The sequence below is a fragment of the Halichoeres trimaculatus genome, unplaced genomic scaffold (genome assembly GCF_033239565.1).
Source record: "Halichoeres trimaculatus isolate MK-OKI-2021-1 unplaced genomic scaffold, fHalTri1.1 fHalTri1_scaffold_2, whole genome shotgun sequence".
In the NCBI taxonomy this organism is placed as follows: Eukaryota; Metazoa; Chordata; class Actinopteri; order Labriformes; family Labridae; genus Halichoeres; species Halichoeres trimaculatus.
Window position 1 is genome coordinate 39,616,165 of NW_027437180.1, and position 26,734 is coordinate 39,642,898.

The following is a 26,734-nucleotide window of genomic DNA, read 5'->3' on the forward strand; positions in this document are numbered from 1 at the left end:
AAATTCTGTGCTACAGTGCCCTATTTTGGGCCGAAACATGCTTAAGTGCCCTCTGATGAGCTGAAACACTTGTTTAAGTGTCCTCTTATGAGCCGAAAAGGACTTAAGTGTCTTCCTGGGAGCCAAAACCTTCACAAATGTGCCCTTGTATTGCACGCTTAAGTGCCCCTTTGGAGCCAAATCCCACGCCAAACTGACGTCTTGGAGCAATTTGCACGCCAAAGATCCCTTTTGGGAGACAAACATGCTAACGTGCCCTCTGGAGAGCTAAAATACATGGTTTAAATGTCCTCTTAGGAGTCGATATGGACTAAATTGTTTTCCTGTGAGCCAAATCCCACGCCAAACTGACCTCTGTAGAGCTAAAACACATTTTGAAGTGTTCTTTTGGAGCCAAATTCTGTGCTACAGTGCCCTTTTGGAGCCCAAACATGCTAAATTGCCCTTTAAAGAGGTAAAACACAAATTAAACTGTCCACTAAGGGGCTGAAATAGACTTAAGTGTCTTCCTGGGAGCCAAATCCCACGCTAAAGTGCCCTCTTGGAGCCAAACGGCATGCTAAAGTGCCCATTTGGGAGCCCAAACATGCCAAAGTGCCCTCTGAAAAGTATTTTTAAGTGTCCTCTAAGATGCAAAAATGGACTTAAGTGGCCTCCTGGGGCCAAATTGCACATTTTAGTGTCCTCTTGGAGCCAAATCCTGTGCTACAGTGCCCTTTTTGGAGCGGAAACATGCTAAAGTGCCCTCTGTAGAGCTAAATAAAATGTTTAAATGTCCTCTTTGAGCCAAATGGCACGCTAAAGTGCCCTTTAGGAGCCAATTCGATGGTTAACTGCTTTCTGTGAGCCCAAAAAAAGCATGCTTCAGTTCAAACTTATGGTGAAGTGCCTACAGGAGATCTAAAACACATGTTTAAGTGTCATGTTGGGAGCCAAAATGTTCTTAAATGTCTACCTTAGAGCCAAATCGCACACTAAAGTGCCCTCTTAAGAGCTAAAAATGACTAAAGGGCCCTCTTGGAGTCAAATTGAGCCCTGAAGTGTCCTGTTGGTTGGCGAAACACGCTTTGGTGCCCCCTTGTCTGGATAAAGCATGATAAACTGCCCTCTTTGGGAGGCATAGATGTGCTAAAGTGCCCTGGAAAACTGTATAACTTAGTCCCCTTTTTAGCGAGGACAACACGCTGTAAGTGTTTGGGTTTTTTTGGCCCCCTGCCCTCGAAAAAGGAAACTTCTGTCAGAGTTATCAGCCGGTAAAAAGCCCTCAAGGTGTAAACTCAGATCAGTAACCAGACTTCCTCTACATTTACCAAAACCTCACACACCTCATGGCTGAATTCCTCACCATCCCTCCTCCCCCTCCTCAGTCTCTCCTCGCTGTTTGTCACAACCTTTCAGCAATCAAATTAGCTTCCCTCTCTGGCCCAGAAAACGTGCCGCAGGAATCAGCAGTCGGGCTGTAATTGCTACCAACTGATAATGTTAACCTTTCTGTGGCATATAAGCCGACTTTATTACCAGAGGAGCGGCGTGGAGAGAGGACTGGGCGACACGCCGCATCCTCTCACTTCGCTGAGAGCAGAGACAGAGTGCGAAGTGTCCACCTGTGTCACCTGACCCCCCCCCCTACATCAAATTAGCACAATGTGCTTCATAACAAGGTGTCTCTGAAGTTCAGGTTTGACTCACGAGTCACAACACGGTGACATTTAATATCTCACAGCAGCAGCAGGGTGTCTCTGTGCGGCGTATGTTTCCTCTTAGGGCTCTTATTTTGGAGGAGTGTGAACACACAAAACAACAGGTTCAGAAATTTTTACTGACATCACCGACCAGAGTCTTCAGTTTACTGAATCAGGGGAGCTTAAAGTGTGAGACGATGAAATGATAAACCTTTTTTTTTCTTTAAAGCCTAAAAAAATGTTACTTTTGGGTGACTTTTTGTCTCACACCAAAGAGTGGACAAATAACACATTTATTTTGACTGTGCTTTTATTTTGAAATAAGGATACTTCTTAAAGTTTGACACTCAAAAAGTTAAAAGAGCCTTATTTTTACGCTTAACTTTTTCAAAACTATAAAAAAATTGATTAATATTCACCAACAAGATCTGTTTTTAACATCTCCAAAAAATGATTGTAACATCACCAAACAAAATCTTCCGTTAAATTAATAAAGTGACCTAAAAGTGCAAAATAAAGAAATTATAAACTTATTTTTTATTTATTAGACAGTTTTAATGCAAAATATTTTATTAAAAGGTGTTATGTTAGGATGAGTTTCGCAAATAGAAAATGTTTTTGGACAATTCAGAGTAAGGTTAGACCGATGTTGATATGTCTCTGCACTATGGAAGCCCTAAATGGCCAAACCATGCAAAATCAAAGTCATGTTTTTTTGTCATTTAAAAAAAATTATTTATTGTAGACAACTTTAGGGAGCTTTTATTTTTTAAAAGTTTTCATTTCACTTTATAAGACACGCTGCTGAGCCTGGGAGCTATGCTGAAAGCTGTTTGAACTTGGGATTCATCGATTTGAAACTTTTGGCTGATACTGATCAAGGTAATAATAGTTAACCAAAATGAAACCAGAAACGAAAACTAAAATGTAAAATACATTGCAGTTAACTCAAACTAATAAAAACTATAAAAGAAAATAAAAACGATAAGTAAACTAAAATTGTATCTAACTGAAACTAACCAAATTTAGTTTTCCCCAACAGTTTTATGACAGTTTTCAGCAGTTGTCAGCACTTCACAGCACCATCATAGCAACGTACTGGGAAGTGCTTGTTTACTTGCTTGTGAGTCTGACTTTATTGTTACAAAGTCCAAGTTTCTAATTATTAAAGCTCATATTTTATTGTTTTCTATAATTTATGTTCATATTATTTTTATGTAATTTATGTTTATATTATTTTATTTAATTTGTGTTTATATTATTTTTATGTAATTTATGATTATATTTTTTAAAATTATTTTTTGTTCACATCATTTTTATATAATTAATGTTTATATTTTTTAAATTAAGTTTCTATTATTTTCTTGTGTTTAAGGCAGCAGCCAACAGTTCAGTATCAGCATTGACTAAGCAGTGAGCTCTATGTTGGACTTGAAAATAAACAGTTTTACAAAATATTTACTCTGACCTTTTTGAATCCTGCACCTGGTAAATAAGGTATGAAAAAACTAAAACTAAACTGAAACAAAGCCTTGTTGCAAAAATAAAAACTAAATAAAAACTAGAATGCCCGCTTCAAAACTAATTAAAACTAAACTGTAATGAAAAATCCAAAACTATTATAACCTTGATACTGATATCTGATATTAATATTGCTGTTATGGCCGATAACCAACATGTACCGATATCAATATTTGCAAAAAAAAAGTCTTGAAACAGATCATAGGATGGAGTGTCCAAGATGAAAAAAAAGTTTGTTTTGTCTGATTTTTGGATCAAAAACAGGAAGAGAGACATAAAAGAAGAGAGTCCACTCTTCTGAGGTAGTTTTGGTGTTTACAGAGTCAGAGAAAACAAGATTATTGGGTCTTGAAAAATCATTCAAGATGCCAGAAAATGGCTGGTAGCTAATAAGTAAATTTCGGCCGATACTGATATTGATGCCGATATATCAATAATCCCTAATTTGAGCTGTTCCAAATTTTTTCACTTTTACTGTACATTAATATCGGCTTCAAATATCAAATATCGGCCTCCTTGAAAACTTATAATCAGTATTGACATCAGCCCCGAAAAAAACATATCGGTCCATCTCTGATTCAGAATCCTCTTTTTTCTCCTTTACTAAAACAGAAAGTGTAAAGCTAACACACAAACCTGCGCTCTTATTTTGAAATAAAGATGCTTCTCAGAGTTTAACTCTCAAACAAAAGTTTGAAGAATGTTCGTTTGACTTCTTTTTTAAAACGCTGCAAATTGGGTTAGTAAACCAATAGCTGAGTTGACAGATAAAAAAAGTAGTACAGGTGGGTGAGATTTAAGACTTTTGTTCACATAAAAATAAGACATGATTTTGCTTTTTAATGACATTTTGTGGGATTAATTGGAGACTTGATTAGCAGTAAAGTTTGACCCAAAACCCTCACAAGAAGCCGAGTGTAGCAAAACTTGTGGCGTTTCAATCCTGCAGCCTGTATCGACACAAAACATTACGTCAAAGTTTGTACAGTTAATAAAAAGACACCACAACACAACACCGCCGAAAGAAAACTTTCGCACACAGTGAGCTTCAGTGTGTGGTGCAGAGAAGTCCTTGGGCCTTTGGGAGAGATGAAAACAAGCCGACTTCACTTCCATCACGCAGCGGAGAGCAGAGAGCATCACGTAATCGCCACGCAGTGCACCATGGGTAAAGAAAAGGGCACAAGTGACACTGTGTAACCACTTGTTGAAATTAATCTGAAATATTTAGTAGTGCAATGTCAGAAAGGAGTCAAACGTGATGCTTAAATTGCTTTTTTTTCTACTTAACAGTGCAAACTCCAGTCTACTTCATGTCTCTCCTGCAGCTCGAGGGCCCAAAACTGATCCAGCTGAAGCTACCTGCAACACTTTCACACAAACTCAGAACAAAAACATCCTCCCCTGATGTTCCTCTTTCACAGTTTCCCGTCTGATCAGCCTCCGAGCAAATAAACACGTCAGACTCCAGCGTGAGCGCCGATAACTGCTCCATATAACTCATCAGGCACGACAAACCACCGAGCAGCAGCGAGCAGAAAAGATGACAAACTGAAACTAACACACACACACACACACACACACACACACACACACACACACACACACACACACTCTCAGAGAGCACGGAGAGCTAAAACAAGCAGGAACACCCAGCTGTGAGTTCATTATTCTGCTTTGTGTGTTTGCATCCCCTGTGGTATCGGTGTGAGATGCAGATATCAGGAATATATCTGATTATCCAAGGTTTCATTTCCTCGTTAAAGCCGCTCCAATGAGGTGAGACTTTGGAGGTTGATTTTAGAGTGAAGCTGGGTAAAAAATGTCTTTTCCTGCAGTAATCTGACCAAAATGTCCAAGTGCAGCCAGGAAGGAGAGGAGGGGCTTTGTTTACATTTGCTGCCTGTGATTCCTCATGCCTTCTCCTGATCACAGCATCCAGAGGTCAGAGATTACCAACCTTTTAATTCAACACTTCATCCCCTCATTAGGAGGTTTGCTTTCTAAAAAGCCCCGCCGGCCGGCCCGCGCTGGAATCAGGCCATGTGAGTTATTATAAAACGCTCGGATGGGTAAGTAGGTGACAGGTCAGCGCGCAACATCTGGACGCACAAGTGCGGCCAAAAACAGCCCGAACATCTCCTCCATCTCCAGCCCTGCTGCTGCGACCGACATGCTCCGCGCACACAGCCGATAAAAGCCAGATTAGGAGCCCGGCAGAGAGAGGAGGAGACCCGCGGAGGTTAGGAGATCAGAGGCGAAGAGTGGATGATAATCTTGCCATAACATCGAGATAGGTCAATGTAACCGGATTAAACTGAGCTAATGAAATACACCAGAAATGGAGGATTGGGAGGAAGAGGAGGAGGAGGGGGAGGAGGGGGTGTGGTTGGTGAGATGTATAGATGAGAAAATCCAAAATAAAAGCCGAGATGAAGTCAGGCAGGCGCGAGGAGAGGGTGAAGAGTGGTTTTATCACGAGGACAAAGACTGACACGCGCTGCTTGTGTTTGTGCAGAGGTCCGGGGGGTCACGTGCTGTCATAAAATTTAATGATATATAAAAAAAAAATGTCTCAATGCAAACTGAACCGGACTGAGTTCTCCTCCAAATCCACAGCAGCGCGTGTCAACAAGTACCAGAACCGGTTTACGGAGGCTTTTCCCCCTTTACGTCCACCTCCCTCTGCCTTCACCTCCCCCCACTTTAAAACACAAAATTATTTCCACTGACATTTCCCCCAATGCAGCAATGCGCGCGCCCAAAAGCCGATTTCCAGGGAAGTATAGGAGGAGGGGGAGGAGGGGGAGGCATGTTTGGAGATTGAGAGCGCGCACTCTCCCTCCCCCCTCCGCCAAAAACTCAATCCAGGGTGCGCGCACGCGGGCACGGGCCGGCCTATAGAGCAGGATCTGATTGGCTGATGCGCAGCTCCATCTGCACACGTGACACTCCCTGCTTACAATAAATAAACAGCTATGGAATAATGTATAAAAATCCACTGCGGCTCCAAAGCGCACACACTCTGCACAAAACTACAGTCAGCTGTCACACAAGTCACACACACACACTCTGAGAGTGAAACACATGGCGATAAACCCGGCGCGAGCGCTCAAAGTTGGAGCTGGAGCTTTTTGGCTGTGTCCGGTGGGAGGCAGGCAGCGCCAGGCAACAGCCGCGCGGAACAAAAAATGACAGCTTCATGAGAGCCTATAGGTTTCCAGTGGACATTACAGCCGCGGCTCCCTGCGCCTTCAGCCCCTCAAAACACACTCAAAACACCGGGACCGGCACGCTCCGGCCGCCCGGACCACGGCACACACACGCGCACACACAATGCCAAGAGAGCTTACCTACACAGTGAATGAGTTTGTGCCTCCAAGAGTCAAGTTCCTGCCGAAAGCCGCGCCTCTCTATCGTGCATTGCTGCCTTTTGCACAGACTCGCCATTTTCTATCGGCCCCTCCCGTGGGCGCGCACATACTGCTGGGTGCTTCCCTGCGTGCACGTCACCGGTGCTTTTTATTCTAGGGCTGGGTGGAGTGAGATATGAAGGGGACGGAGCTGCAGCATCCCCCTTTTCTATAGCGCTCATTCGTCCCACCCACCAAAAGCTCCCCCCTCCCTCCCTCCTTACCTCCCTCCTCTTCATCCTCCCAGCATCTCTGCGCGAGGATGTGCTGTCATTGGAGGTTTGACGGGATGTTTGTCAGTTTTAATGTTGTATTGGGTACGGCACACGGCGCCCGTGCTCCAAATTCACCGTGGCTCCAAGCGAAGTGTGTCAAAGGGCGCGGGCGTGCCGCGGATTTAAAATGCGCATAAAGACGCTGCATTGTTTCAATTAGCGGATATGTGAGTGTGCAGCAACAGCGGAGGCCTACACAAACTGTAGGCTGCAGAAGATTTAAGCTCAGGAAGGCCATGTTGGAAAAAATAACACTTTAATAAAGAATTAAAGAGCCAGCAGAGCCTATAGCTGTCCAAAAAAAAAATCCCCATAATGCTCCTTCCTGTGCAGCTCTCTGTACTTCAGCCAGGCACAGCCACTCACATCACTAATATTCTTATTTAGCTAATTAGAGGATTACTACAAGTTCTCTTTTAGTGGATTAGGCCGCATTTTCTTACAGAGAAGTCTTAATTAAATAAATCAAAGCTCAACTCTTTTGGCTGTCTGCATCTGAGAGTCATGAAGGTAGGCCCCAGGATTGGAAAACACCTCCAAGTCTCCAAACAGCAAGGAAAACTCTTTCTTTATTCAGGGAGTTTATCGTGGAGCTGTCACTAAACGATATCTTGGTCCATCTGTTTCCTCTCATGAGCACCAGAAGAAAAACATCAAATGAGCTAAAACAGTTTAACTTGAGGATAAAATTTGTGTTAAATCTGAATACTGGGTTTTAATGATCCTGAAGAGAGACAAGAAAACATTTTTAAACCCTGAAAATTTAAAAAAAAAAAAAAAAAAAAAAAAAAAGGCGATAGTATATGACCAATGGCGGTCGATGGTGCTGCTCTCCACAGCGTTTATGTCTAAGCTTGTTTCACATGGCAACAACTAGGCCGATACCTATTGTCAGTAGTCAAGGAAGCATGTAAGCAATATTTGGGCTGATACCAACTACAACACTAAAATTTGTTTCAATACTATTAAAGATGCTATGCAGAGGATATGTTTTAATTAATTCTTTTTTTCTTCTTTTTTTCTTCTTTTTCTTTTTTCTTTTTTTTCTTATCTTTGCAGTGAGAAATATTTCAATACAATTAGGTTAAGAGTGATTCACTGCCAGTGACCTTCACTGAGGAGGATCTGTTTTAATTGGACTGCCTCGCCACCTTGTGGCCCGGAGTCTCAGACGCACACTGTCCTAAACTACGTTTAGCGAGGTGTGTGTTTGTTTTGGAATCAAATGGAGATCTGATCAAAACAAATTTCTTTGTTCAAGACAACTTTTTACTGAGAACAAGGTAAGGAGCTTATCAGAAATGTAAACGTGACATCAAGCAAACGTAGCAGCTGGTTATATGTAGTGCTATCAGCAGCCCGGTGCTCCGACGTATCTGTGGGCTAACGTGACAACAAGTAAAAACTGTCAGTTTGTAAATAGTTTGGTAGCCGTCCGTATGTAGTGCTATCGGTAGCCCGGTGCTCTGATGTGTGTCTGTGTAACGTTAGTGAAGTGCAGAATAACTGCTGACTGTGGGTTGCAATCAACATTAGCACAAACAGAGTAGAGCTTTTAGCCTTTAGCCCGTGCTCTATCTCTTTCTTCTTTACCTTTCCAGTATCCACCATCACTACAAGATTCACACAAAAATTGTTTTCAGCAGAGAAAAACACAGATACCGATTATCAGTAGTCAAGGAAGCTGATAACCAATATTTAGGCTGATATTAACTCAAAAACTTAAATTTCTTTAAATGCCATTAAAGATATTTTGAGGAGGATCTGTTTTAATTGGACTGCCTCGCCACCTTGTGGCCCGGAGTCTCACATGCACACTGTCCTAAACTACATTTAGCGAGGTGTGTGTTTGATTCGGAATCAAATGGAGATCTGATCAAAACAAATTTTCTTTGTTCAAGTCAACTTTTTACTGAGAACAAGGTAAGGAGCTTATCAGAAATGTAAACGTGACATCAAGCAAACGTAGCAGCTGGTTATATGTAGTGCTATCGGCAGCCTGGTGCTCCGACCTATCTGTGGGTTAACGTGACAATAAGTAAACACTGTCAGTTTGTAAGTAGTTTGGTAGCCGTCCATGTGTAGCGCTATCAGCAGCCCCGTGCTCTGAGACGTGTCTGTAACGTGTAACGTTAGTGAAACCTGGTTCTGTCCTACCAGAGCTCATCTACCAACTCCAACCTCACCAATCAGAGCTAACGTAACCTGGCTCTTCATTTTATTGATAGACCCTCAAGTTTGAACAGACCACTGCAGAATAACTGCTGACTGTGGGTTGGAGCCAACATTAGCACAAACAGATTAGCCCTTTTAGTCGTTAGCTCGTGCTCTATCTCTCTCTTGTTTGTCTTTCCAGTGTCCAACATCACTACAAAATTAATCACAGAAATCATTTTCAGCAGAGAAAAACACAGATCTCTCATCTAGAAGTGTCGTAAATTAATCCAGTCCTGGTCGACTCAATCTGGAAGCTAAGAAGTAGCATTTTAAAAGAACCTGTTACCTGTAATATTGGCGCTGATAATCTTATTATAAAGTGTAAATTAAGATCCAGCAGATATCTAGAGAGACTTTTTCAAGATCACTTTGAAACTCCTCATAAAGGCTTTAATCATATGTTTATCAAACAGCTCCCAGGCTCAGCAGCCGTCATAAACAGTTAAGATAAGAGGGCTTAAAAAAATAGCTTCCTAAAGAGTAGTGACTGAAGACTTAAATTTAATTTCTTATCCACTGCTGGTTAGAAAAAAAGGCTGATGCCGTACGCCTCGAAATGCTCCGATGATCGATCTATCCCTAGCAACAACAAATACTCAACAGATGGTGCAAAACACAAACTCGACAACAAATCCTCTTCAAACCCTCCCTGGATCAGGTTTTCTGAATTCTGCACACACACACTGATCCTGCTGCTGCCAAGCGATGATTTTTACACATGCAAAAACAGTTCAGAGGCCGAACATCAGTGTCATCAAAATAACCATGAACCATCTGAACGTGCAGACGCTTCTTTAAAAAACATCCCTGGAGAAGTTCAGAGGATTTTTGGTTCCCTAATGTTGATAAATTCTTCTCCTCAGCTTGATAACACAAAGAGCTACAGCTTAACGAACCAACCAATTATATCAGGTGTTCCATATTTTTCATTTACCATGCTTAAAATCTAAATCATCAGCAGCTTTGTTACAAAAGGAGCTGATGATGAGATTAAAGAGGGGGTATTCTGCTTTCTCACAATATCTTCAAAAACAATATCATCATCACTTAAGGATCTCCTAACTGCTACACTGGAGAAACGGACCTCAAACACCAAGGTCTGCCCATAGCTCCGCCCCTGACAGGCCTCAGAGTGGGGAGTCTTAAAGAGACAGTAGCCAAAACAAAGCGCTAAAGACAAAGGCTGAAATAAGGTCTTTCTTAAACACCAAGAAGAGAAAAACTGTTTTTTTTAAATTTGTAAATCATGAACAGTTTCAAAAGGGGGAAAAATAAAGATAAAAAAATGCAATACCCCTCTTTAAGTGGAAAAATGAAGGTTAATGATGGTATGAGACGTAACTTAACCCGTGAAAGCAACCATACATTGTGTTTTTTGATTCAGAGCACATTAGGTGAAGCTTTGATCCAAAAGACAATAAGTTGTGTTCCTGTAGCTCTGCGTGTTGTTTGTCTGAGAGGTGTTGCCGTACCTGTATGTGTAGGAGGTCTCCATGGTTTGACGCAGGGCAGTCGTCACTCAGATCAGGCAGATCCTTCTCTGGTGGTGATGATAGGTTGTCCATTCAAGGCCCGCTCCTCATCCAGTGTTTGAGGTTTCTTATTTATGATCCACTTCTCCTGCTCTGTTTATCCTACAGCTGTTTTTCCCACTCACTAAAACAAAACACCAAAACATTCAGAGTCTCTTTAAACTGTCTAAGTCCTGCTGTGTTTGTGAAAGCCGGTTCCTCAGTGCTTAAACTCAATTTGACTGAGTGACTTTACTCGTATTGGAGTAATATTTAACCATGAATATCTCCACTTCAACGTGAGACTTGAAGTTGTGTACTTTGCCCAGCACTGCTCAAACATTTTATTAACTGTTTCCCTTTCAAAGCCAGTCCATAAGTGATTTTCCTGTAATCTGGATTTATTTAAGATCTCGTCAGTTTAACGTAGCACCTGTCCCTCTGTGTTAACTGATCACTTTCAGCTGTTTTCCTGCTTTGACCGATTTATCTTGCTACCTTGAGACAACAGCACCAGTTTACAAGAGATAACGGATCAATTTATCCCATAACCCTGAGATAAGCTTAACTTTTGATAATGATTAAATAGATTTCTTGGGGCTTTTGGGGACAAGGATGTGTCTTTTTTTGCTTTCATCACATTAAAGGATTCATCTGTTGTCTGAAACTGTTTTTACATGTTTAATCAAGGTAAAAAAATTGGCTGAGATTTGTGCAATGAGAAACTGAATTTGAAACCTTTCATTAGATTTGAAAAGCATGATCTAACGTTGGATTTAATATTGTGAAAATAAATCCATTTGCTTTGAAATTGTGTTTGACCTACTTAAAAATCCTTAAATTCAGTTTCACAAGTCAGTTTTAGTTAACTGTGGCAAGACTATTACATCGTGTACGTCTGAGAAAAAACTTAACCAAACTAAACTAAACAGGAGAGGGATAGAGCACGAGCTAAAGGCTAAAAGGGCTAATCTGTTTATGCTAAAATTCCAACTCACATGCAGCAGTTATTCTGTAGTGGTGTGTTCAAACTTTAGAGTCTACAAACAAACTGACAGTGTTTACTTGTTTTCACGTTCGCCTTCAGATAAGTCGGAGCACTGGGCTGCCGATAGCACTACATACAGTCGGCTACTACAACATTTTAAACTGTATCGCTACGTAACTGTACTGATAAACACCTAACCTCAGCGTGTTGTATCTAGACAAAAGTTTTTTTTTTGTTTTAATTAAAACGTTTCGGTCTGATCTCCATACAATTCCAAAACAAATGCACACCTCGCTAAAAGTCATTTACGAAAGTGTGCGCCAAAAGGTGGCAACAGTCCAATCAAAACAGTTCCTCCTCATAGCATCTTTCAACCCAATTTCAGTTCCAGATCATGCTTTTTAAATTTCAGTTAAAATTCAGTTTCAAATAGCACAATTTTTAGCATATTTCTAAAGATCTTGTTATTACTTGGTCAACTTACGTCTCACAGTGTCAACAGTGGGACTTTTGGGATGGGAAACGTCAGTATTTGTGCCCTCCAGTGATGTATGGCTCATCGGAGAAATCACAAGCATGTGGCACTGGAGAGCAAAGCAACAGGAAAATTGCTAAATGGCTGCAACTCTTCAAGTTTTTGCCCAGTCCAAAAAAATTCAACACTGACCAAACTAAACTAAACTCCTAAATGAATCAATTTAATTAGGGTTTTTCCTTCTTCTACGCTGATAATACCTCCATGCCATGAGCAAAAATCATTTATCAGATGTTTGAAAAATCAAGATTATGTACTACTGGAGGGAAAAGGGCCAAAGTACCCAGATAAAGAGCATTAACTTCAGCTGTTGTTGTTGCCTCCTAGGGCTTCCATACCACCAGACTCCTGTTTTACAAATTAAAACCAAAATAAGGGCAGCAGAGCGCTGGGTCACCTTGCTTTCTCTCTCTGTCTTTAACTGAATGAATTTCGTGTTGGCTGTGAATCCATATCACCTCATTTAACAAACCGTCAGCACCTCAGTGCAGCTGTTTTAGCGCCATAAATCAGGGTCCATAACACTCGCCAAAACGCGGGTCTAATCACCAAATTGAACGGTGAAATGACACAGTATCATTAACAGGAAGCCCCGCTGCCGTTTTACAATCCTACGGAGACGGTTGGCAGCACATAAAACAGGCAAGGGCAAACGCTTTAACGGAGGAGCACTCCGGCTAATTAAGTCGTTGAACTCGTTGCCCTCGACAAAGATGTCTCCCGCTGAGGGCTGGAGAACCACAGCCAATGGGAACGCGCTGTAAGACGATGTGATGGAATGTCAGCCAATCAGCTCGCGGCTCCTTGCGGAGACTCTGAGTTGGCTCCACTGAGGAACTAGCAAGCAACAGAAAACACGAAATAGTCGCTGAGAGGAGCAGAAATCCTCAGACTGCCGCTTTGTTTCAGTGATGTAGACACAAAGGACTGAGTTGCTCTTAAATAAAACAGGTAACACGTTTATTTACTTTCTCCAGGACGCCTCTCTGTGTCGGGGTGTGTGTGTTTTGGGAGCCTGGCAGCGTCATGCCGGCAGGATGAAAGGGATTTGAGCGCCGTTACTGTGGCAACATTAGATGGAGGGATACACACTCCTCCTCCCGTGTAAATCTGACAGTGTGGCTGATGGCATTTGAGCAATTATTCAGCCTAATGCACAGGCCTTAGATGTGTCTGTTACTCTGGGGCCTAAATGTGTCTTTGATGCTGCTGTCGGTGGCTGTTAGCCTAATTCTGACAGAGAGGGGGGTCCCTCTGAGAGCTGGTGTAAACAGACATTTAAATCAGGAGATTCTGGTTTTTAAAAGGGGAATTGAAATGTGCAAAGACTGCAAAAAACGAGATTTGTCTTCAATTAAAATGTAAAAATATTTGATTTGCTGTAGAGCTTGTCAAAAGGTGTGTAACAGGTAAATTGGGCGTTCGCTCTGGAGCTCCTCCCACTCCAGCAGCAGCCAAACAGGTGAGAGGGGATTTTACACGAAATGACAAATTTTTTGGAAAGAACCAAAGAAATACAATAATTTAATAGCACTCAAACACTTTTTATGATACTTCATTTTATAAACACGAGCATGCAAACTCACCTTTTCACCTGCAGAGATAGCCAGAGTGCATTTTGGACTACACAACCCCAGAAAATCAGAGCTAAGCTGCGTTGTTTCTCTGAGAAGAGCTCCCCCGGCGTCTTCATGCGCTCTTTTATTTGCATTCATTGAAATATGAATACAAAGTGGCTGTTAAGTCACACATTAGCATATTAACACCCAGCTTCATGTGTGTTTTTCTCTGTGTTGCATTTGCCTGCAGGACCCATGACCCTGACACGAGGTTCCTTCAGCTACTCCAACGGCGAGGAGTACCACGGCGAATGGAAAGAAGGTAAAACGGAGCTGTTTGCTCACCTGCTCACCTCCATCGCCACGTATATTATATGTGTAGTGGAAGACGATAACGCATAAAACTCGTAAACCTATTGAGTATATTCCAAGAAAAACACAACCCTATTGAGGCTGGATGTAAAGGTGACTGTGCTTATGCTCCAGCTCATTTTTCCAGGTATTCACAAAGACTTCTCATTTCTCCTCCCACCTGTTGTCCTTGCCAACCACAACCACTTCTTCTGTGCCCTGCTAACCATCATTTATTTACACCAGCATTGTCTGCTCTTTGAAAGAATGTCTTTACCATGGTTCAGAATCCAGGATAAGAAATGTGTGGGTCTAAAAATGTTGTTTGCAGGTCAAAATAGTCAGAATATGAAAAACAATATGGATAAAATCCAGATCCCGATCCTACCATAAAAACTTCTGACAGTTTGATTTCAAAAGTGAGTAATGATGGTACAAGTAGGTTTGAGTACACTTATTGATGAGACATCACGAAAAGAAAAGAAAGTGTCTATAAATTAAGCATTCATATGTTACTTAAAGTCCCTGTGCGGAGTTTCCGAGTGATCTCGAAAAAAGTCTTCCTTCTAGATTTCTGCCTGATCCTAATCTACACTTTAAAATGAGATTATCTGATCCGATTAAGGTTATTTCTAAATGCTACTTATTAGATTCTTGATCAGGTTTGGACAGTACCGAAGTCTCTATGACAACACCACGCCGGCTGATGAAGTTTAGCAGAGAGAAGAGAGATCTGTGTTTCTCTCTGCTGAAAACGATTTCTGTGATTCATTTTGTAGTGATGGTGGACACTGGAGCCTAACTGTCAGACAGTAAAAGGACAGAAGAGCAGAAAAAAAGATAAACAAGAGAGAGATAGAACACAAGCTAAAGGCTAAAACACAAGCTAAGAACTAATACTCAAACTAAAGGCTGAAACACAGGCTAAAGGCTAAAAGACAAGCTAAAGACTAAAACACAGGCTAAAGGCTAAAACTAAAGCTGAACACTAAAACACAAGCTTAAAGATAAAAACAAACTAAAGTCTAAAACACAGGCTAAAGGCTAAAACACAAGCTTAAGACTAAAACACAAGCTTAAGACTAAAACACAAGCTTAAGGATAAAACACAAGCTAAAGGCTACAACACAAGCTAAAGACTTAAACAGCTGCTAAAAACTAAAACACAAGCTAAAATCTAAAACACAAGCTAAATGCTAAGGATTAAGCACAAGCTAAAGGCTAAAACACAAGGTAAGAACTTATACACAAACATATCCTTCTGACTACCAGTAGTTCAAATTTTAGGACATTTCTAAACCTGAATATCTTCCAAGTTGTCACCTGTAGTGGACAATAGTAGTTATTTACTTCATTTTGTTCTGTCTTTTTCAAATGACAAGAAAGGGGCTCATTCTCAGAAGCAGAGAGAATTTTACTGCAGTTGTTGATAGAAACTCAGATATTGAGTTGTCTGATGAAGAAGATGCAGAGGCAGAGGAAGATGATTCAGAGAGCTCTGAGGATGAAACTCAGGCAGGGCAAGCAGGTGTCAGACGACAGAACGGTCCACATCCAAGTCCAGTTGGTGTCAACTGTGGAGCAAAAATCCAAAGTACACCTTCAGTTTGTTTTGTAGAAAAGGTCCAAGAAAGACTGAAGGTTTGTCCAGGTGTCAAGGCCCCTTACGATTGCTGAGTACAACACCAACATGCCATCTATCTTCCAGAAATGGAGACAAAAACATATGCAGCAAGATGTCGCAGATCCAGCAGCAAGGGCAAAACATATTTAATGTTCACAAAGTGCAAAGTTTCCTTTGTGTTTCCAATAAGAGGAACTGCTTTTTGAAGTATTAAACCCAACAAGCACAAAAAAGCAAAACAAAAAGGAAAATGGACGGTTAAACTCGTTCTTATATCCACTTTTTGCTATTTTCTTTGGCACTAAATGATTGCCATCAAGGTTCAGTTTCACATGTTCAGCTTTCTCATGTCCTCTGTAGTAGACACATGTATCCGAGAAATAAAAACTTTTTTTTTCAAAAAAATGTATTTAGTATTCTGATGACATCACAAAGATTGGAGAATCTTAAAATCTTTGTGATTGGACAGTATTTTTTTTCCTGGTAGTCAGGAGGTTAAGGTGGAAACACAGGCTAAAGACTAAAACACAAGCTAAAGGCTAAAACTGAAGTGGAAGACTACAACACAAGCTGAAAGCTAAAACACAAGCTAAGGGCTAAAACTAAAGCTGAACACTAAAACACAGGCTAAAGGCTAAAACTGAAGTGGAGGACTACAACACAAGCTGAAAGCTAAAACACAAGCTTAAGGATTAACACAAGCGTCAGGCTGAAACACTAGCTAAAGGCTAAAAAGCAGGCTTAACGCTAAAACACAGGATAAAGGCTGAAACACAAGCTAAAGGCTAAAACTTAAGCGGAAGACCAAAACACAGGCTTTAGGCTTAATCACAAACTTAAGGGTCAAACACAAGCCATAGGTTAAAACTTTAGCTCAAGACTAAAACACAAGCTAAAAAGGTATGCACTCACTTAACGCTAAAGCACAAGCTAAAGGCTAAAACTTGAGCTGAAGACTAAAACACCGTCCAAAGTGTTTATGCTAATGTTGCCTCCAACCCACAGTCAGCAGTTATTCTGCAGTGGTCTGTTCAAACTTGAGAGTCTATCAATAAAATGAAGAGCCAGGTTATGTTAGCTCTGCTTGGTGAGGCTGGAGTTGGTAGATGAGCTCTGGTAGGACAGAACCAGGATTCACTAACGTTACACGTTACAGACACTTCTCAGAGCACCGGGCTGTGAGGAGAGAGAAATATGGCTGCTACTAAACTACGGTACAAAATGACAAAGTTAGCTTGTTGTCAGGTTTCAAATTGTAGCTCTACTTAACCGATGATAAATACCTTACCTCATGGAGCTGGATCTGGGAAAAAGATGTAAACACACACCTTGTTAAGAGTCATGTCTTCACAACGGTGTGAGTGAGACTCTGGGCCCAAAGGTGGCGCTGCAGTCAGATTAAAACAGATCCTCCTCACAGTCTCTTTAAGGGTTTAATGAACATGGCAGGTAGAGCTGCTGAACCTTGGTCATTTCATAAATCAAATGTGTCCCTCTTTGAAAAGAGTTGGGACGCCTCTCCTGGTAATGTTAGCTAACGTAGCTCCTCTAGCTACAGATGCTATCAGTGACAGTGTTTCCCATTAATTAATGAGACTGTGGCGGCCCGCCACAGTCTCATTTGGCCCCGCCACAGTCTCATATGGAGAAAAAATACGATCCGTCACTCGGTCAGATCATTGCACAGCTGTAATTTCCTACCGCACGTAAACAAGCAAGAACAAGAGTGCGCGCGCACTGGTCACGCTCATACACGTCGCTGATACGTTTGACGCAAACCAGATTCCAGAGACACAGGAGCGGGGAGTCTGACTCTGAGGTACGTGCAACGTCTTTTTTGGGCATTAGCGCTCATGCTAACTGCAGCCGTGGCCACAGTAGCTCACTGCGCTGTCTGCCTCCCTTCACTGGAAGAGGAACGGCTGCACCGCGCACGTCTCGGTTCCAGAGTTTCAATGACGAGAGAGACCACACTGTTTTAATATCATAGCGCATTCAGAGTCAGTGCAGGCACACAGTACAATCACCTGTTACCATCCCAACGAGCTGACGCGGCTTATTATTTCATAGTCTCCTCTCCTGGGGCCTCATTTTTTACAGCATGTAAAAGTCCTCTTAAGTTTCACTTACGACGAAAAGGCAAAACATGCATACGACCAAAATATATACACTCTTTTCAGATCTATCAAACTCTGTGTACACACGGCTGCACGCTATTCCCTGTGATAAACCACACCGCGCCGAGGCCAGCGTAAATGCGGTGACTTGAACACACCTCTTTTACCGCCTTCAGCACGCCCGAACATAACCATATATGGTCAATGCAAATCAGTACGTGCATATTAAGTAGCCATGTGCGCTGTGGGATTTTATAGCGACATCAGCGTAAGACGGTGAACAACATACGGAGAGAGCATGGAAGAAGCTGAATTTCTCTCAAAGCCAGATACACAGCAATATCAGGAAATATCAGTCAGAAAATGATCTTGCATTGATTTAGGCTACATTTTGTGATGAAGTGGGCCTCAGCAAATTTAGGCATCTTTATTTATTTAGACTATTTTCTGCAGTCACTGTAGAAAAATAAATAATGAAAACACAACGGACAACAGAGAAGAAGAATAACGGTAGGCTACAGTCTCAGTAGCCTGATAATGGATCACAGATCATGGAAATAGTGTAAATAACCTGTTGTTGAAATGCTGTTCAGTAAATTTTTCAAAATATTGTGAGTAAGTGAGTTTTTGGTTTTGTTTCTGAATCAAATTTAAAATATTTCTGATATGCCTTTGTAAGTTCTTATTTATCAGCGTACGTTCATGTCCATGGTCCCAAACTGCACTTACTGTAAGGGCGATACATCGCGCTTAAAATCGTACACACACATTAAAACCGCCGAGGGTCAGCGACTCTGCCACCACAGTCTCTCAAAATCCTGTGGGAAACACTGAGTGAAGTTGGAATCCATGGGCTCCTCTTTTTCTGAGAACATCACCATAAACTCAAAGCTTCCTAACATTCGAGTCATGATGTGGTGAATATAAGACGGGGACGTTCATATCGTATCGAGTCTCTTCTGATGCTGGATGTAAATCTGAATCCTGTCTGCCAGCAGCTCTCTGCGCACTGAGGTAGTTTCTTTAGCATTTGCATTTCTCCCTTTAGCGTGTGACTGACAGCAGCCCAGCAGGAGAGACACATCACAGCATGCTGGGATACTAAAACTCCATATGTATAAAATGCCACAGACATGCAGCAGATGAGACCCTTTTTCTCAGACGACTGAGAGGCGTGTGTGTGAAACTTGAAGACCACAGTTTCACTTCCTCTATCTGTAAAGAAATGTGATGTGTTGACGCTGTGGCGGGAGAGCTAGGAGCTGAAATCTGGCTGAATCGTCGCTGAGCCTCAGGATGTAAACAGAGCAGGTTCTGAACTCGCAGAGAAAACTTTGATTTGTAAATGTTTTATAAGTTAGGCAGTGCATAAATCATGTTTGTAAGAACCTCCAGGCGACACGCTGTTTGTTTTGGTGTGCAGCTCTGAATGCAAACACAACTTTAGTGTGTTTAAAAGACAAACCCAGAAGGCAGCTTTAGGTGATACGATTGAAGAGAGCGGCACAGATTGAGACTGTGCTCACCCACTGTCTGTACCCCTGAGGTTCAGGAGGAGTTCACAGTGTGGCACCAAGTGTGTGGACAGTGTAACAAGGCTTCTAGTTTCACATTCAATTCAGATGAAGTTCTGAGTTTGGAGACATTGGTATTAAGAAAGTAGGGCACATTGTTTTCTTCTTAGAGTTCTGTTTGTATAGAAATGATTTTTTTGGCAAACTACATCAGAAGCAAAGACCTGGTTCAGCTGTTTTTAGGTTGACAGGAGCCCTGTGTGACCAAACCTCACCGAGCAAGTGATCAAGCTGTGACCAAACCACCTGCAGCAGCTTTTAAAGAGTGACCAGAAGTTTTCCCGTTGGAAAAATAAAGAAATGAAAAATGTGCATGTGCCCTTTAACCCCTTTTCCCTGGTTCAGAATTGGTAAATTTATTACATCAGGAAAACACTTGCGTTGTATAAAAATACACACACTGATCTAGATCAGGGGCCTGCAACCTTTACTTTCATAAGAGCCATTTCCCCTAAGCTTGTTTAATTATAAACGCAGTAAAAATCTAGTAAATAGTTATCTAAACAACAACTCTTTGTGTGTTTATAAAATTTAAATGTGATGTCTTTGTGTCTTGTTTTAAACAAATCAGCAAAAATTTGACAAAAAAAATGTAAAATTTGTAATGTCATAAATTTTATGAATTTGCAAAATTCATGGAATTTCAATAAAATGTGATACTTTTTGAAAATAATTGAAATGTCAAAAATTTGAATTTTTTTCTAAACTATTAAATTTAAAAAATGTGCCAACATTTCCAGAACATCACCAAGATCTTGAGATTTTAGGAATTTGCAAAAAATCTCATCAAAAATATACAAAGATTGTTATTTATTCATTTATTTCTTAATTTTAAAAATTGAAGAATTCCACATTATTAAAAAAAACGAAAAGGATTTTTAATAATTTTCAAAATTTGCAGTAATTAAAAAAAAAAAATTCAAAACCTTTAACTATTTTTCTATGCTTGAAAAATTACAAAAAAATTGCAAAATTAAAAAAAAATCAATGCTTTATTACAAGAGGTGGTGAATAGTTAGTTTAACAAGACATTGATGAATTTTTTATTTCTGGTGGTAAAAACACAAAGATCTGGTGCCAGATGAGGCTTGGTTTATGCTAGACCTGTCCGTGAGGTCTGTCCAGCTTTCAGATAAATTTTAGCAGCCTTTTTCAGGCAGAAAATTTCTGTGTCATGTGCCTCCGAAAATTTCTTACCTACATGTGGAGATGCAGAGATGAACCAGCTCTGCTAGGGTCCTGAGTACAAAACATCCTGGCATTGGTATGATTCATCATTTTTGGGGTTTCACTGATATGAAAACTTTGCCCGATACTGATATCCAATGTTAATTATTAATAATATATTATTATATTTTGGTGTTTACATAGTCAGAGAAAACAAGATTATCTGGGTCTTGAAAGATTTTTCAAGATGCTCTGAAAATGCCGGCAGCTAATGAGTGAATATCGGCTGATACCAATATTGATACCGATATTGATACCAATATATCGTGCATCATTATTTTATTTTATTTATCTATTCTTTTCTTTTTTTGGAATATGCCATGCAGAAAATCCCAGTTCCAAATATTTTTTTACACTACATAATATATAAATAAAAATTAGGGAACCCAAATACTAATAAAACAAAGTAAACATCGCACAGAGATCACCATGGTAACCCTGTGATGAACTATTCTTAGTGTGACGTTTTGGCCAAACTCAGCAGAGAAGTAGAAAACAAAGAAAGACAGCACAGTCTAGTGTTGTCAAAAGTATCATTTTATCGGTAAATATCGATCCTGAAATTTAGCAAACGATTCAATATAAAGTTCCCCTAGTATCGATAAATCGGTACTCAACATCTTTCCCTGGTTAGACGTGCTGGCGTCAAAACATACACACAGAGCGCACAGAGTGTATGCAGCCCCTCCCTCCCTGGGTCCTGCCTCGTAGTTGAGAGAGAGAGAGAGAGAGAGACGCTAGCTTACACTGGATTCCAGCTGTAGCGGGTAACACCGTCACTCCTATTAGCCATTTTGGCAGGTTGAATTATTTAACTGTAGTTTTCTGAAACGGCATCTGAAATACTAAACCCATTGCAGTATGAGACTACGGCACTGCAACTCCCATGAGCACTGCCTGCACACAGTGTTTGCTCATTGGACGCGCTCGTCTCCAGCCTCCGTCTTGGACAGCCTGACAGCTCCCGGTGTTTAGCTCCTGATAACGTGATTTAAAACTTCACTCACGTCTTTTTGGCTCTCTATTGTAAACAGATTCCAGGGTTTAAGTCACAAACTAGCGCAAAAACTCCTGTAACTTTTTAAAAGTGAGGACGTTTGTCGGATGGAGCTCATTTAATCTCACCCTGCACCGATCTCACCAGAAACACTCACCTAGAGCAGGGGAGGAGAGGAGAGGAGAGGAGTGCATGTAGAGAAACTGGTCACAGATACGAGGAGCTGTAGGAACAATATTTAAACCTCCTAATGTACAAACATTTATCAAAGTTATATGTAAAAAGTTCACTCTGGAAATACTGTAAACAAACCAAATCATTCTAAATAAATAAAACTTATGGTCCAGTGTGACTTATAGCCTATCTGCTGTTTTCATCTTCATGACACATTTTTTTCTTTTGATTGATACGACTTAAAAAAAGTGACATAGTCCAGAAAGTATGGTACTTAGTTTATTACTGAAAAATTACTGTTGTAAATAAATATCTACCTCAGTACTTCCTCAGTACAATTGCACTGATTTAAATGATGTAAATGTGTTCTGTACTGTTCATTAAAGAAAAAGAGAAGTTTTTGCACCGATCGAAAATCAATATTTTCCAAAATATGGTATCGAAGTTAGAAATCCAGTATCGTGACAAGCCTAGCACAGTCACTCTGCAATTAAGTCAAGAATAAAATGAAAACAACTTACTCTGAGTTTTTCTTTTTTTCTTTTTCTTTTTTTTTTAAACAATAAGATTTAAAAAAAATCATAAGTGCCCAAAACCCAACCAACTTTAAGAGTTTTAGTATTTTTTTTAAATAAACTAAAGTGCAGAATAAAATAGTTTAATTTTCAACTCTCCCTGGTTCATTCATATTAATAGTCTGAACAGTGTTTGCCGTGATGTCAAACCGCTGTAATGTAGCGCCATCTACTGGCAAGGAGGACTTGAGTATCGGCTGCTGGTATTGGTCACCTTTACGAGTACTGATACCTTAAATTAAGGATGGTATTAACCTGATACCGATACTCGCCCATCCCTGTTTGGTATTACCGTAGACGTGCGTGTGTGGTACACCGCCCCCTGCTGTTGCCCTGGATTCAGAAGGGGAGAAAGGGGTAAATGTGTCACTGAATCCCTCCTCGTCTCCGACACAAACCTGCAGCCGTGCAGATCGTAGCTAATACACTGGGAAAAAAGTGTCAAAGTGAAATCAGCTTCCACAGAAAACACACACACACACACACACACAGACCATCTGGTGCCAGAGCGCCCGCTGAGACAGGATATCACACTACCTAAACCAGTATTTTCAGTTTGACAAAAACACTCTGACAACCTTTAGGGCAAGGTTAAACAGAGAACAAAAGTTTGGCACCAAAGCAGCAGGAGTCTGCGGGGGGAAACATATGGTCTCTGCACGGTTTGAGAAAAAACTGTTAAACTGGTTTGGCTGCCATGAGCTCTAATGTGCCCAGGTTTAGCACACAGCGGTGTTTTCTCAGAGGGATGGAAATAGCTGGTGCATGTCTTCGCTGGATGTGCAGAAGTGGGACTGTGTTGTGAGATTTTATCTGTAAAAACTGGAAAAACCTGCAGCCAGCGTGAAAAAAAGCTCAAATACTCCAAACTCAGGGTTTCTCCTGAACGAACTCACTCCTCTCTGAGCATCTTTTAATGTAACAACGAGACAGTTTTCATCACGGGAGGTGTTTGTTTGTCCGTATCAGGCTCCCTCTTCACACATTGGCTCATAAACCTGCTGTTAACAACATTTTAATTGAGTGTCCTTCCTCGTTTTACAGCTGCATGTGTAAGCAGAGCTGAGCACACCTGGGAATACATCCGCCAACACCTCGCCTTTATTTTTCCCAGAGTTCATCTCAAAAAACGCACAATTACACATTTTATTGATTTTTATTTTTCTATCAGAAGTTGAATTTCTCCAGCACAATACTTGGTGTGTTTCAGTGTGTTGTTTCTGTGTGTTGTTTCAGTGTGTGTGCTAGGAGATGTTGTCGTGAACACAGACAGATCCTAGTCGTGCTCCTCGTCTCTGCGTCCATGCGTGCCAGCCCACTGTTTGCACACAAACACAGAGGTGTGTGTCGGACAGAGGTCTATGGTGTCACATGAATAATTCAGAGGAGCGCTCGGTTGAAGACAGGCACCGGGGGCTATCAGGTTACAGGAAGTCAGGCGCTACATCTATTGTAGCAGCAGAGGCCATTTACTACTGTACTTTGCCCATGTAGTCGTTTAACATCTATGCATTACCGCTATTGATTGACATAAAAGCCGGACAAATTCAGCTGAAGCGTAATTAGCCTGAGACCGTGACCCGACACTGGATTGGAGGGAGGCGTTACGAGGAGCTGAGCGACAGATTAGAGCCTGGAGGGATCAAATCTGAGGAGACGGGGAGGAAATCACTGTCCCTTACTTTAACAAACCAATGCTGATCTGTCCCTGAACTAAGTAGACTCACTATTCATTGCCATGAATCACTCGTTTAAATTTAATTTTCTTGACTTTCTTAACTCTGAAACCATGACTTGGAGCTGGGAGACAACTTTAAAGTGCTCTTCCATGAAAAAGAAGAATTTTTTTAGGGCTGTGCTCTTACACTAGGGCTGCACGATATGGCCAAAATCCAATATCTTGATATTTGTAGGCTATATCTCTATACACGATATATATCTCAATATTCTGATTTCTCCTCTAAATCACTATATAAATGTTAAATCCAACCCTTTGATAAATAAAATGACATCAGTTTAATGATTCAAGCAGACCTTTCAGTTGGATTTTTAAAATTTCAATGCAAAAAGGGGGAAATCTCGATCAGGTAAAGTTGAGCGAACCTTATATTTCAAACCAAACTTTATGTAGTTACATATTTTTAGTTCCACTAAAATAATTCATTCAGATTTATTCAACTGGCTGATTATACTATATTATATTATATTATATTATATTATATTATATTATATTATATTATATTATATGATATTATATTATATTATATTATATTATATTAAATTTTATCATATTATATTATATTATATTATATTATATTATATTATATTATATTATATTATTTTATGTTTTACTATATTATATTATATTATATTTTATTTTATTATATTATATTATATTACATTATATTTTACTATATTATATTATATTATATTTTACTATATTATATTATATTTTATTATATTATATTATATTTTACTATATTATATTATATTTTATTTTATTATATTATATTATATTACATTATATTTTACTATATTATATTATATTATATTATATTATATTTCACTTTATTATATTATATTTTATTATATTATATTATATTATATTATATTATATTATATTATATTATATTATATTATATTGAATTATAATACATCATATTATATTATATCATATTATATTATATTATATTATATCATATTATATTATATTATATTATATTATATTATATTATATTATATTATATTATATTATATTATATTACATTATTTTACACTTTGAAAATATCATGAACTAAAGTTGGAGATAATATTACTTTCATCACCATAAATCAGCTACCTGGATAATGTTGGTCGTGCTGAAAAGACTCTGGTGACTTCTGTCTTTGAGCCTGGGGTCTGGTTGAAATGTGTTGGATTTGGGTTTGTTTACTGATAATAACCCAGCTCGCAGAATTTAGGTATTCAGCTCTAAAAAAGCATCAAACTCATATTTTGAGCAGTTCACAGCTGATTTCTGTGACGGAACGGTATTTAGAGAGGGGGGGCAGGGCGCGCAGAAAAGCAAGTGAAAGTTAAAAACATGCCGTGTTTTTTTCTCGTAGTGGAGAGCTCGAAGATAATCAGGGATCATACAGGCAGCAAAGCAAACCCAAATAGGCAACTAATCTCTAGAAAACAAGCCACAGGATCCCACAACCCACGACTGATGAGACGTGCTGGCGACTTTCTTCTCTCCTCTTCTAATATCATAACACGCATGCGCAGTTCATGTTCATAAAAACAAAATCATGAAAAAGTTCCAACTAACGTAAAAATACAAGCTGTCCTTCTTCACACTATTTTAAAGGCTCCTTTACTCCTGTTTTTTTTCCGATCCTCATAAGTCCGCAACACAAAACGACGTTGATCCACAAGAAACGAAAGATAAATCCTCAAGGAAGAAAAAAGGTCGCCCAAAACAGGCAAGTGAAAACCAGGTTACCGGCGTCCGTTCAGATCCTGGCTCACAGTCCGGTACGAAGCCATCCACAGAAGGATCCAGAAGGATCCAGCAGAGACTCTTTGGTAATAAAAGTAACCTGCACCCCCGGTGTAAACCTCGTTGGTGAAAAAAGTTAGTCTGGAGCCCTGGTGTCATCTCATTCAGATGAAGCTAGAAATGCTAGCATGCTAGGCTAGGCTACGTCTTTGCCACAGACTACACTTCACTTCACTATTTTCTGCTGTTACTGCACATTTTTTTTAACTCACCAGAACAATCTACCTCCTCCACGACACAAATTTTTTGTTGTTGTTGTTGTTGGTAGCTAAAAAAGTGGATGTTAAAAAGAACAGGATGAGCCTGAACACAGTTTATGAGCTTTTCTGTGTCCACGATGGAACTAGGAACCAAAGTTACATGCGCTGTTATTTAGGGCCTGCTCGGTCGAAGGACGTCTCTTCTCTGATTGGTTGCCACAGTTTGCTGCTGAACTGTGTCATAGCTAATTAGCATAAAGTTGACCAAGGCTCAACTTCTCATCTGGTGACGCTTTTGCCTCTTTTGGTGTAAACACACAATAAGAGGCAGGAGAATGGCGTTGGCAGCTGTGCTGAACCTGTGTCAGAGCACGAGTCCGTCGCCATACTACATACTACATACTACAAGTAAAAGATTTAAAAATGGTCTCATCTGCTATCTGTACATCACTTTATATATATAAATCTCAATAATCTACACTTTGATGCTCCTCTTTTTTAATTTCTGATGCTTTTTGCTTCAGTTTGTGAATTTCCCTCCACCCTCTCTGACACTCTGTGAAATTCCCACCTCGGGGCTTTCACTGGCTGCTCTGACCCCCCGCGGGCTGCAGGGTTTGGATTTAAGCCCCTGTTGGCCCTCTTTTTTTATT

General features: G+C 40.2%; 1 protein-coding gene across 1 annotated transcript in view; it reads right to left on the minus strand.

Annotated features, from left to right (window-relative positions):
* lcor (ligand dependent nuclear receptor corepressor) overlaps window positions 1-6,728 on the minus strand; it is a 123,338-nt gene extending 116,610 nt beyond the window's left edge. The window contains exon 1 of the mRNA XM_074686017.1: window positions 6,557-6,728. Within this exon, the coding sequence (XP_074542118.1) occupies window positions 6,557-6,653 (97 nt within the window). The 5' untranslated portion in view covers window positions 6,654-6,728. The remainder of the gene's footprint in view (window positions 1-6,556) is intronic.
* Window positions 6,729-26,734: the final 20,006 nt, after the last annotated feature.